Source organism: Vipera berus, assembly GCF_964194415.1.
Source record: "Vipera berus genome assembly, chromosome: 2".
Taxonomy (NCBI): Eukaryota; Metazoa; Chordata; class Lepidosauria; order Squamata; family Viperidae; genus Vipera; species Vipera berus.
The window spans coordinates 89555409-89568139 of NC_138203.1; the positions used below are offsets into that span (position 1 = coordinate 89555409).

The following is a 12731-nucleotide window of genomic DNA, read 5'->3' on the forward strand; positions in this document are numbered from 1 at the left end:
ATCTCTTACATACAAAGATTAGATGCAATTACCTCCAAAAACAAACAAAAAACAACAAGTCAAAAACCTGAACTGTTTTGGAGGTGGGGGGCAGGAAAGTTCATGAAGAGATAAGCAAATGACGTTCAGGATTTGCAACCACGACCAAATTACAACTTGTAATTGCAAACGGTCCTCCATTAAAAAAAAAAACATGCCAGCAATCCACAAAAGATCTGTCCACTGACACTTTCATTCTCATCCCAATTTCAATCTTACATCAGTTAAGCCACTCGGCTGCTTCTGACAAAGCGAGCTATGCCTTTTAATAATGTTTGTTAGTTGGACAAAGGTGCCGCCAGACTCCTAATTTTGGTATACGACAGGCTTGTAGCTTTCCTCCTACAATTAAATGTGACACATCATGGTCCATATTTAATAGACTGAGGGGAAAACCTTGGATGATGAGGGAACCAGTTTTCAGAATAGATTTCTGTTGACTGGGGTCATTCAAGACATCTCAATTACAAAGCATCATTTGTAAAACACTCAAGTTATGCTACACACTACATCCTAAATTAGCAAACCACATTTTCACTTAATGTGTTGTGTAGGCCTAGGCCTCAGTGTTCAGTTGAATGTGATTTGCATATCATCATTTTAGCCATCGTCTATCCACTGCAGGGTGAAGGCTTCTCCCGCATGTTTCCAACCTTTTGCCAATTGGGCCCTTACTTTTTCACCACTGAATTTCATTTTGTTTGATAGCCCCCAATGTTCAAGTCTGTCAAGATCCTTCTATATCTTAAGCCTATCTTCTGGAGTATTGGCTATTCCTGCCAGCTTGGTATCGTCTGCAAATTTGATGAGTTCCCCATCTATCCCCTCGTCCAAATCATTGATAAAGATGTTGAAGAGTACTGGGCCCAGAGCACACTGGGGCACCCCACTACACACTTCCCTCATAGGAATGTAGCTTGTTTAGAAATTTGTTATGGTGTTATTGTTGTTAATGTGTCTAGCTCTGAAATATAGATTTGCAACAGTGTGGAGTGATAATAAATTTAATAGTAGTTCACTTGACAATTTTTTCCCTATCATTTTGTCTCCTTGCCTCAACAGCGCAGCACTTTTTTTTCCAGCAGAAAACCTACCTCTAATATGGGCCCATATTACACAGGACTGTGTTTTCATCTGAGGGAAAAACACACACATAAATTTACATTATTTTTTTCTCAATACATAAAAACTCTAATTCTCAATAAGGTTGGGCAGATCTTTAAATTTTAGAACACAGGTGCTCCTCACTTCTTATATATCATCTTACATTTTTCTATCCAGTTTCACAATTTAAATTTAAAACTATTTTTTTTTAAAAAAAACAACAACAATATTTGCATGCATTTCACAGAATTTCTACATTTTTGTATGGCACTCTGCCATAATATACAAATAAAGCAATAAAATGCTATTTTTACATATTCTTTTCTCCACCTTTTGGTATGCAGTTTTTCTTAGCATACAATACATATTCATTAAAATGAAAATTAGAATTGATCTGATCCTTAGTTCTACCTGACCGCAGGATGCTGAGATCATAGTAAAAGTGTGCCAGTTGCAATTCCGGTCTGACGCCATGATGAGACAGATGAAAGAAACCGGGGCTCCGGCTTCTTAGCCCAATTTTGTTTGGTCTGGCGACCCCAAGGAGTTGGAAAGTTGCCCTGGAGGGGCAACGAAGAAAAAGGGAAGCTTCGGGAGTCTGGACCAGACGGCAGTCAGTCCAGATGGACTGAAGAAACCTTTCTAAAGGACAGAAGAAAGGCTGCCTGGTAAGCACAGGCAGCCCAAGTCATCGTCAGCCAGGAAAAAAAGCGAGGAGCCACGGTGCTCCGCCAAACAGCTGATTGTCAACAGCGTGCTGAAACTGGGTGAGCCTGTTTTTTTATTCCTTTTCCTTTGTTGTTGTTGTTGTTAGTTGCGAAGTCGTGTCCGACCCATCGCGACCCTATGGACAACGTTCTTCCAGGCCTTCCTGTCCTCTACCATCTTCTGGAGTCCATCTAAGCTCACGCCTACTGCTTCAGTGACTCCATCCAGCCACCTCATTCTCTGTCGTCCCCTTCTTCTATTGCCCTCAAACTTTCCCAGCATTAGGCTCTTCTCCAGTGAGTCCTTCCTTCTCATTAGGTGGCCAAAGTATTTGAGTTTTAGCTTCAGGATCTGGCCTTCTAAAGAGCAGTCAGGGTTGAACTCCTCTAGGACTGACCGGTTTGATCGCCTTGCAGTCCAAGGAACTCGCAGGAGTCTTCTCCAGCACCATAGTTCAAAGGCTTCAATTCTTTGGCGCTCAGCCTTTCTTATGGTCCAGCTTTCACTGCCATACATTGCAACTGGGAAGACCATAGCCTTGACTATACGCACTTTTGTTGACAGGGTGATGTCTCTGCTTTTTAGTGTGCTGTCTAGATTTGCCATGGCTTTCCTCCCAAGGAGCAAGCGTCTTTTAATTTCTTGGCTACAGTCCCCATCTGCAGTGATCTTGGAGCCCAGGAAAATAAAATCTGTCACTACCTCCATTTCTTCCCCATCTATTTGCCAGGAATTGAGAGGGCCAGATGCCATGATCTTGGTTTTCTTAATGTTTAGTTTCAACCCAAGTATTGCACTCTCCTTCTTCACCCGCAACAAGAGGCTCTTTAGTTCTTCTTCACTTTCTGCCATTAGAGTGGTATCATCTGCATATCTTAGGTTGTTGATGTTTCTTCCAGCAATCTTAATTCCAACTTTTGATTCATCTAGCCTTGCCTTTCTCATGATGTGCTCTGCATATAAGTTAAATAGGCAAGGCGACAGTATACAGCCTTGCCAGACTCCTTTCCCAATTTGGAACCAATCAGTGGTTCCGTGTCCAGTTCTCACTGTTGCTTCTTGACCCGCATATATATTTCTCAAGAGACAAATAAGATGGTCTGGTATGCCCATCTCTTTAAGGACTTGCCAGAGTTTGTTATGATCCACACAATCAAAGGCTTTAGCATAGTCAATGAAGCAGAAGTAGATGTTTTTCTGGAACTCTCTAGCTTTCTCCATGATCCAGCGTATGTTGGCAATTTGATCTCTGGTTCCTCTGCCTCTTCGAAATCCTGCCTGTACGTCTGGTAGTTCTCGATCCACATACTGCTGGAGTCTAGCTTGTAGGATTTTAAGCATAACTTTACTAGCATGAGAAATGAGTGCAATGGTGCGATAGTTTGAACATTCTTTGGCACTGCCTTTCTTTGGAATTGGAATGTAAACTGATCTTTTCCAATCCTGTGGCCACTGTTGAGTTTTCCAAATTTGCTGGCAAATTGAGTGTAGCACTTTTACTGCATCGTCTTTTAAGATTTTGAATAGCTCAGCTGGGATACTGTCACCTCCACTAGCTTTGTTGTTGCTCAGCTTTTCTAAGGCCCACTTCACTTCACATTCTAGGATGTCTGGCTCGAGGTCAGTGACCACCTCATTGTAATTATCAGGGACGTTAAGCTCATTCTTGTATAGTTCTTCTGTGTAATTTTGCCACCTCTTCTTAATCTCTTCTGCCTCTGTTAGGTCCCTGCCATTTTGGTCCTTTATCATGCCCATTTTTGCATGAAACGTTCCTTTCATCTCTCCAATTTTCTTGAAAAGATCTCTGGTCCTCCCTATTCTATTGTTTTCTTCTATTTCTTTGCATTGTTCATTTAAGAAGGCATTCTTATCTCTTCTAGCTATTCTTTGGAATTCTGCATTTAATTGGGAATATCTTTCTTTTTCTCCCTTGCCTTTCGCTTCCCTCCTTTCCTCAGCTATTTGCAAAGCTTCCTCAGACAGCCATTTTGCTTTCTTGCATTTCTTTTTCTTTGGGATGGTTTTGGTTGCTACCTCTTGTACAATGTTGCGAACCTCTGTCCATAGTTCTTCAGGCACTCTGTCTATCAGATCTAATTCATTAAATCTATTTGTCACCTCTACTGTATATTCAACAGGGATATGATTTAATTCATACCTGACTGGCCTAGCGCTTTTCCCTACTTTCTTTAATTTAAGCCTAAACTTTGCAACAAGAAGCTCATGGTCTGAGCCACAGTCAGCTCCTGGTCTTGTTTTTACTGACTGTATAGAGCTTCTCCATCTTTGGCTGCAGAGCATATAGTCAATCTGATTTCTGTGTTGACCGTCTGGTGATGTCCATGTGTAAAGCCGTCTCTTGGGTTGTTGGAAAAGAGTGTTTGCTATGACCATCGTATTCTCTTGACAAAATTCTATCAGCCTGTGCCCTGCTTCATTTTGTACTCCAAGGCCAAACTTGCCTGTTATTCCGGTTATCTTTTGGCTTCCTACTATAGCGTTCCAATCCCCTGATTGGGAAAAATCTACGAAGGACTAGGGGAGAAGAGAGTTAAAAGTGGCGAGAAATTACAAGAGGGGGAAGGAATGTAAGGAATATTTAAAAAATACCTAAAAATGGAACTTAGATCGACTTAAAGAAAGACTGTTTAACCTCTGGAACGTGGGAAATCTTTTTGGATTTAATTCCCAGGGTAAATAACTTACAAAGAATTTAAAAGAAAACTCTGTAAAAAAAAAAGGCAGATATAGACAATACAGTGTATGCGGACATCTAGTGGTGAAAGGAGATATTACAGTAATACCAAATAATAAAAGAATTTGAAAAGTGTTTGACCTTGAAACAACACCTGGTGTAAACAAAGTGACTTTGCAAGAGAAAAGAATCTCTACCATTATATCTGTTGACTCTGAATATAACCAAAACAGGAATTATTTGGAGACAGCGGGCATTTTACATTTGTGGTTTGACTGGAGGATTTGGATTTAGCCTAAAGTAATTGGCTCGATTTTATGGTTGGATTTTAGCCTAAGACATTTGGCTTTTTTCTCCTTTTTTCTTGTTTTTTCTCCTTGAGAATTTGGATCTAGCCTAATGTACTTGGCTCTTTTCATGGTTTGGATTTTAGCCTAATTTTTGGCTTGAAGAATGACTGCATCAAATCTCACTAGACTTATGAAAAAAAAACGTCCACTGCACCTTCTTTTGGAAAATCTAGCCCAGCAAGCCAGGCATCTATTGAAACAAGTTGCAGCGTGAGAAAATAAGCACTGCTCAAACTGAGATGCAAACTACATTAAAATTAATTCAAGAATCAATACAGAGAAACCATGAAGAGAAAAAAAGTAATTTTGATAAATTAAATGAAGAAATGTTGGCTATAAAGACACAATATGAACCTCATCAGCAAATGACTGTTAAAAATGAACAAAGAATTCAGAAAATGGAAAGTAAATCAGATGATATTGACCAAAAAATGGAAGTACTAATGCAAGAAAATGAAAAATTAGAACAAGCAAATCAAAATCTAGAAGGGGCAGTGGCAGTTTTACAAATGGAGAAAGTGGAACACTATTTAAGATTTCAAAATATTCCTGAAGACAGAGAAGAAGATATAGCAGTTGTGATTATTGATTTACTGGCAGAGGCTATGAAAGCAGACCAAGCAGAGATACAAATGGAGATAGATGAAATATTTTGAATGAATTTAAGCCATGCAAGGAAATATAAACTACCCAGAGAAGTTCACGTAAGATTCATAAAGAAAACAAGTGATGAAATACTAAGAAAAGTTAGATGAGACATTACAAGAATAAAGAAATTGTGGTGTTAAAGCAGATCTCAAGAGAGTAAGAGACAGCCAAAGACAATATCACTTCTTAACTACAAAGCTAATTGCAAAAGGTTAAACTTCAGATGGTTAATGTCAGAAGGGATCTTAATCAACCGGAATAATACAATATACCGACTGGACTCAGTTTGGAAGGCACATGACTTTGATGAAAGAAATCAAGCATTTTTAAATGAAGGAGAACAATATCATCAAGAGGAGAAAAAAGACCAGAAACAAACAAAAGAAACAACTGAGGAAGCAACGATACAAACAGAAGAACAGGAGAAACATGATCAAGAGAGTGAGGGAATACCCAGAGAACAAAGGGCTACGAGATCAACAAGATCTAAATATAAGTAATTGAAATGGGGAAAGAAAACAGAATTTTTTCAGTGAATATAAATGGACTGAATTCCCCATCAAAAAGAAATATTTTTTTAGAAAACTACAGAAAGTAAACATAGATATAATTTGTTTGCAAGAGACACATAAAAAGACAATATTACAAACTGCTGGAATACCCAAAAATTGGAAACTTTTACCATGCATCAGCTCAGCAGAAAAAAAGAGGTGTAGCCATATATATTAAAGAGACAATAGACTCTAAAATGATTTATTCCGATGAAGAAGGAAGAACTGCGATGGTAGAAATATTTCTACATCAAAACCAAACATTGCTGGTAGCAATATATGCACCAAATAATAAACAGGAAGAATTTTATCAAAATCTCCATAGAAAAACAATAGAAATCTAAGTATCAAAATATTTGCTTAGCAGGAGATTTCAATGCAATAGTGGATGGGATATTAAGACTACAAAAGTAGCAAAACAGGAAAAAGTGGAAGGAAAAGATTATCTAAGACTTTTTTAATATGATAGAGGAAATTGGGGTACAAGATGTCTGGAGGGAAATTAATCCAGGAAAATTACAATACACATTTTATTCAAACAGTCATAAATCCTGGTCCAGAACTGGCATGATTTGGATGACATCTGAATTGAGGACAAGTATGCTTGAGATAGAACCAGGTACAAGGGCAGACCACAACCCCTTGAAAATGACAGGGAGAGGAATACCAAAAAATTGAGATGGACTTTGAATCAATCTATATTAAAAGAAAAAGAATTTATAGAACTAGCAGCAAAAGAAATGGAGTTTTTCTTGAAAGAAGACAAAAAAGAAGATACAACATTACAAAACCTAGAATCAGAACTGCAAATGAATTCACAAAAGAAGATTCTGAAAAGAGAAATGGAAACAATAAAACATAAATTAAATTTGTTGGATTCATAAAAATTGGCACAGCAAATAAAAAGAGCAAAACAAAACTTTTTTGAAAATGCAAACAAACCAGGAAGATGGCTAGCTTACAAACTTAAAAAACAGAAGAAACTGATAAATAATTTAGTAGATGAAAAAGGTTGCCTACAATTTAAAAATGAAGAAATAAAAAAGATAATTAAAGAATATTATAAGAAACTGTACGATATAGAAGAAATTCCAAGGGAGAAAGTGATTCAATATCTGGAAGAAAATAAATTTTCCAAAAATTTCAGAAACTGTTAAAACTATGCTAGAGGAAAAAAGAACAATGATGGAAATAACAGAGGCTATAAGAAGACAAACAAATGAGAAAACACTGGGGCCAGATGGACTACCGGCAGAGCTGTATAAATCTTTACAAGATACATTAAGTGAACCGTTGAAAGACTTGTGCAATGAACTTTTGTTGGAGGCTAAACTCCCAAATACATGACAGAAGCAAATATTACCGTAATACCAAAAGAAGATACAGACTTGACACAGATAAAAAATTACAGATAAAAAATTACAGACCGATATCATTATTAAATGTGAATTATAAAATTTTTAGAGTTAGCATAATAAGTTGGAAGGGACCTTGGAGGTCATCTAGTCCAAACCCCTGCTCAGGCAGGAAACCCTATACCATTTCAGACAAGTGGCTGGCCAGTCTCTTCTTAAAAACTTCCAGTGTTGGAGCATTCACCACTTCTGGAGGCAGGTTGTTCCACTGGTTAATTGCTTTACTTCGAAAGCAAGTAAAAATGCAAGTAGAAAAATAGGGACCACTACGGTGGGAAGGTAACAGTGTTTCGTGCGCCTTTGGCGTCTAGTCATGCCAGCCACATGACCACGGAGACGTCCTCGGACCAGTACTGGCTCTTCAGCTTTGAAACGGAGATGAGCACCGGCCCCTAGAGTTGGAAACAACTAGCACGCATGTGCGGGGGAACCTTTACCTTTTTATCATTATTAAATGTGAATTATAAAATTTTTACTTCAATAGCAGAGACTGAAAGATTTTTAACTGAATTTATGCATTCAGACCAAAATGGTTTTTTTACCAAAGAGACAAATTAAAAATAATTTAAGAGTGATAATGGATATCTTGGAATATTATGAATTATATCCAGGGAAACAATTGGCACTAATATTTTTAGATGCCCAAAAGGCATTTGATAAAGTTTCCTGGCAATTTATGATTCAGCAATTAAAAATAATGGACTTGGGATAAAACTTTATAAATATGATTAAAACAATATACAATAAACAGTGAAAGTGATTGTGAATGGAGATTATACAGAACTTTGAGATAACAAAAGGTACAAGGCAAGGATGTCTATTATCTCCATTGTTATTTATTTTAACCTTGGAAGTTTCTAAATAGAAATATTAGACAAGATACAGAAATTAAAGGACTAGAAATAAAAGGTGAAACATACAAACTACAAGCATTTGCATATGATTTGGTATTTATTTTAGAACAGACATGTCAAACCCGCGACGTCATGTGATGTCACGCAATGTATCGGAGCTTTTTCACCATTGCCGGCAATGGGGTGGGCGTGGTTTTCCAATGACGCATCCGGCCTACGGGCCGGCAGTTTGACACCCCTGTTTTAGAAGAACCCTTGGAGATGATTCCTAAACTACTGGAAAAGATATAGCAGTGTGGAGAAATAGCAGGACTGAAAATAAACAGAGAAAAAACTAAAGTAATCGTTAAAAATCTTTCAGATAAACAAAAAAAACACGTCAGAAAACATAGAACTACAATAGTTAAAAATGTTAAATACCTGGGAATATACTGAACAGTAAAATGTTCAACGATAAAAGAAGATAATTATATAAAATTATTGAATCAAATAAGAGCGGATTTGGAAAAATGGAAAAACTTGCAATTGTCAATATTAGGAAGAATTGCTACAGTGAAGGTGAATATATGACCAAAAATTTTATTTCTATTCCAAACAATACCTATAAAACTTGAGAAAAAAATCTTTGAAGATTTAAATCCATTAATTTTGAAATTTATTTGGCAAGGAAAGAAAGGTAGAATTAAGATGAAAATATTACAAGATGCCAAGGAAAATGGAGGTTTTGGTTTACTAGAGTGGGTTTTATATTATCAATCATCTGTATTAACATGGGTAAAAGAATGGATAATTCTTAATTGGGGTGGATGCTTTCTTATGGTACAGGAAAAATAAAATTCATAAATACTTTCAAAATCACTATATAAGAAATGCATTATTAACAACATGGGGGAAAAATAAAATGTAAAATTATCTGAAAATTCCAGGGTGGCTTTCAACAATGGAAGCATTTGTACACCTAAATTTAGTTGATTTTGAAAAAATCTGGACATACAGATTTTCTAAACTCTGAAGGGAATTTAAAATCTAAACAAGAAATGGAAAATCAGGGTATCAATTTATCATGGTGGGCACATTTACAAATGCAAGTTAGATATGATAAAGATGTTAAACTGTATGGATTTTACAAAGAGCAAACTTTGATAAGATATTACTATTCTCATATTCTGATGAGAAACTAATTAAGAAAATTTATAATTTTCTATTAACTTTGAAAATGGAAAGCAAACGAGTTAAAGAAACAATGATAAGATAGGCAAAAAAATTGTATACAATATAGAATTAGAAAAATGGCAAAATTTGTGGGAAAGAAATTATAAACTGACAATGTCAACTTCTTATAAAGAAAATTTATATAAAATGTTTTATAGACTCCTGCAAGGCTAGCAAAAATGTTTAAAAATATGTCAGATAGATGTTGGAAATGCAAACGTAAGTCAGGCACTTATTACCATGTTTGGTGGACATGTGCCAAAGCAAAGAGTTATTGGAAAAAGATACAGTACATGCCTGGCTAGAAAACATGCTGGGAGAACCCAAAGATTTTAAACCTGAACTTTTTTTATTAGGTATAATGCCAGAAAAGACCGATAAACAAAGCATATATTTGACTTTGCATGTTTCGACAGCGGCAAGAATTATATTTGCGCAGTATTGGAAAAAATGAAAAAATACCATCAGATGAAGAAATAATTAAAAAAATATTAGAATGCATGGAGATAGACTGACTGTGAGGCTGAAGGAAAAAGAAGAAACGAAATATTATCAAACTTGGGACTTATTTTATCGAAGCTTTGAGGAAAGAATAAAGGATTAGGAACTAAATATGTATTAGCGAATGTAAACTCAGACTGCATGTTTGTTGAATAGATACTATTGAATGTATGGGGGGAAATCAATAAAAATCTTTTTTTTAAAAGGTGTGCCAGTTGCAAAACGCTCAGTATTTTGCAATGATCATGTGACTGCAGAATACTGCAACTGTCGTAAACCTATGTCAGTTGCAAAATGCCTGAAAGGCGATCACAGGAATATTATGAGGACCGATCATAAACTTACTTTTCCAGCTGCATCACAACTTCAAACGGTCACTGAATGAGGTAGATGACAAGTGAAGAACTACACCTACCATCATAAATGTGTTGATCATTGAGCTTCTTTTTTTTCCCTCTATAAAATACCGTATTTTCCAGTGTATAAGACGACTGGGCGTATAAGACGACCCCCTACATTTGCTGTTAAATTATAGGGTTTGGGCTATACTCGCCGTATAAGACTACCCCTCTTCCAACGCACACCAAATAAAAATTAAAAAAACATCAGATTTGATTTTAATATGGTAATTTTAATTCAAATGCTTATGACATGCAGGTACTTAGTAGGAAAACTGTCACTTATAAACATAAGGCTGTTTGTCATCAAACATGTAAACATAAAACAGTGCAAGTGGATTAAACTTTTCCTAATTCACTCTAAAGCTTTCCCAAATGGGAGATCTGCTCCAGGTTTTCCAGCCAGCCCGCCCAGTTCCTGAGTCAAATGTGTCCTTAGAGCTAAGCAGCTGCTCTGACTACTGCATTCCCCACCTGTCTTTCAAGTTGGGATAGACTGCAGCTGCTCTTCAACTTTAGAAGGAAAGACGCCCAGACCCCAGCCTGTAAAAAATCACAGACTGCAGCTTCTTCTCCAATTGGTCCCGCTTTCCCTGCGCAGACTAAATGGAAGATCCGCTCCAGGTTTTCCAGCCAGACCTGTCCCTAAAGTTTCAGCACCCGGCGTATAAGATGACCCCTGACTTTTGAGAAGATTTTCATGGGTTAAAAAGTCGTCTTATACGCCAGAAAATACGGTAACTTTGGAAACAATCTTACTTGATCACACACACATGATCTCTATCTGGAATCTTAAAAACAGGTTGCATCGCATTTCCTGCCCTCTACTTCTGAATTTATTTATTTATTTATTTACCAAAATAAGGAAATAATACAAACCGGTCAATACAATATCCCAATATATCGAGTTGACTAACTGATCAATTCAATATCATCTAAATTTGACTTTGAGGGATAGGGGAGAGGTCTTATAAAATGGGGGGAGAAACATGGCCCTGCTCTTCCTCCCGCACATCCCTGACAGGAAATATATTCAGAGTCTTAAGGATGCTGGGATTGACGGTTTGATTGGTGATCCATTTGGCGGTCATACTCTAATTATTGATTTTTTTTAAAAAAAATTCACTTCATTTACCAACTACCTCATTCGGTGACCATTTGAAGTTATGATGGCGTTGCAAACATTGGGGATATGTCCGGTCCCTCAACCTGTGGCTGTGGCAGTGCTCCTTGAGCTAATATCATTTCAATTTAACTGAAATTTTTAAAAATTTAAAGGTAAAGGTAAATGTAAAGGTTCCCCCGCACATGCATGCTAGTTGTTTCCAACTCTAGGGGCCAGTGCTCATCTCTGTTTCAAAGCCGAAGAGCCAGCACTTGTCCGAAGACGTCTCCGTGGTCATGTGGCCGGCATGACTAGACGCCAAAGGCGCACGGAACGCTGTTACCTTCCCACCGTAGTGGTCCCTATTTTCCTACTTGCATTTTTACGTGCTTTCGAACTGCTAGGTTGGCAGAAACTGGGACGAGTAACAGGCGCTCACTCTGTTACGCGGCACTCGGGATTCGACCCGCCAAACTGCCGACCTTCTGATTGACAAGCTTAATGTCCTAACCCACTGAGCCACCACGTCCCTAAAAATTTAAAAGAGATAGGTAAATATCTTTCTATATTCTCAGACTTTCTTATCCTCCGTAAATTGTTTCAATTGTTTTGCATTCTTCTAAATACTATTGTACTCTTTTTGGCATGGTCATGTTTGAAAGCGTTTGTTTTCAATTTATTTCATTACCAACGTCTATTTTGCCAGCTGTCCCGGAATCTGTTGAAATGCAAATATAAATGGAGCAAAAGAATGGGAAGGATTTTAACCATATTCTTACCCCGTTCCACTTGCTGACAGTCTTAAGTACAATACAATAGGCTTTGCTTGGTTTCAAGGGAGCGTTGTAAAATCCTCCATAATACAGTCGGTCTCCAGGAACAAAGCTCAACCTGTTCTCAGGAATGCTCTTGGCAGGGAATTCAGCTGTCACATAGCTATCAGATTCTGAACTTTTGCTGAAGTAAGAGAGGTTGGTCAAGGAGTAGCAATTAAAGTTGCAGAGTGGAATCCCAGGAATGACAATCGCTTGGTAGGAACTAGAAATACGAAGATAAAAGCATCAAGTCATGCTAAGAACTGTTTTTATTGCTACTGGATTTTGCTGACTTTCTTCAAGATTGTTCAGATGGCCAACATTAAATGGTTT

The 12731-nt window shown here is 37.3% G+C and overlaps 1 protein-coding gene across 3 annotated transcripts in view; it reads right to left on the bottom strand.

Annotated features, from left to right (window-relative positions):
• The window catches only part of SUSD1 (sushi domain containing 1), a 53645-nt gene that overhangs the window by 4494 nt on the left and 36420 nt on the right, over positions 1–12731 (bottom strand). The window contains exons 12-13 of one of the 3 annotated variants that reach the window (XM_081317873.1): positions 12363–12621; positions 1134–1173 (exon numbers count right to left, since the gene is read on the bottom strand). In XM_081317873.1, coding sequence (XP_081173999.1) covers positions 1134–1173; positions 12363–12621 — 299 coding nt within the window. Of the gene's footprint in view, positions 1–1133; positions 1174–8454; positions 8680–12362; positions 12622–12731 lie in introns of those variants that run through there. The other 2 variants (XM_081317874.1, XM_081317875.1) reach the window with 2 other exon arrangements.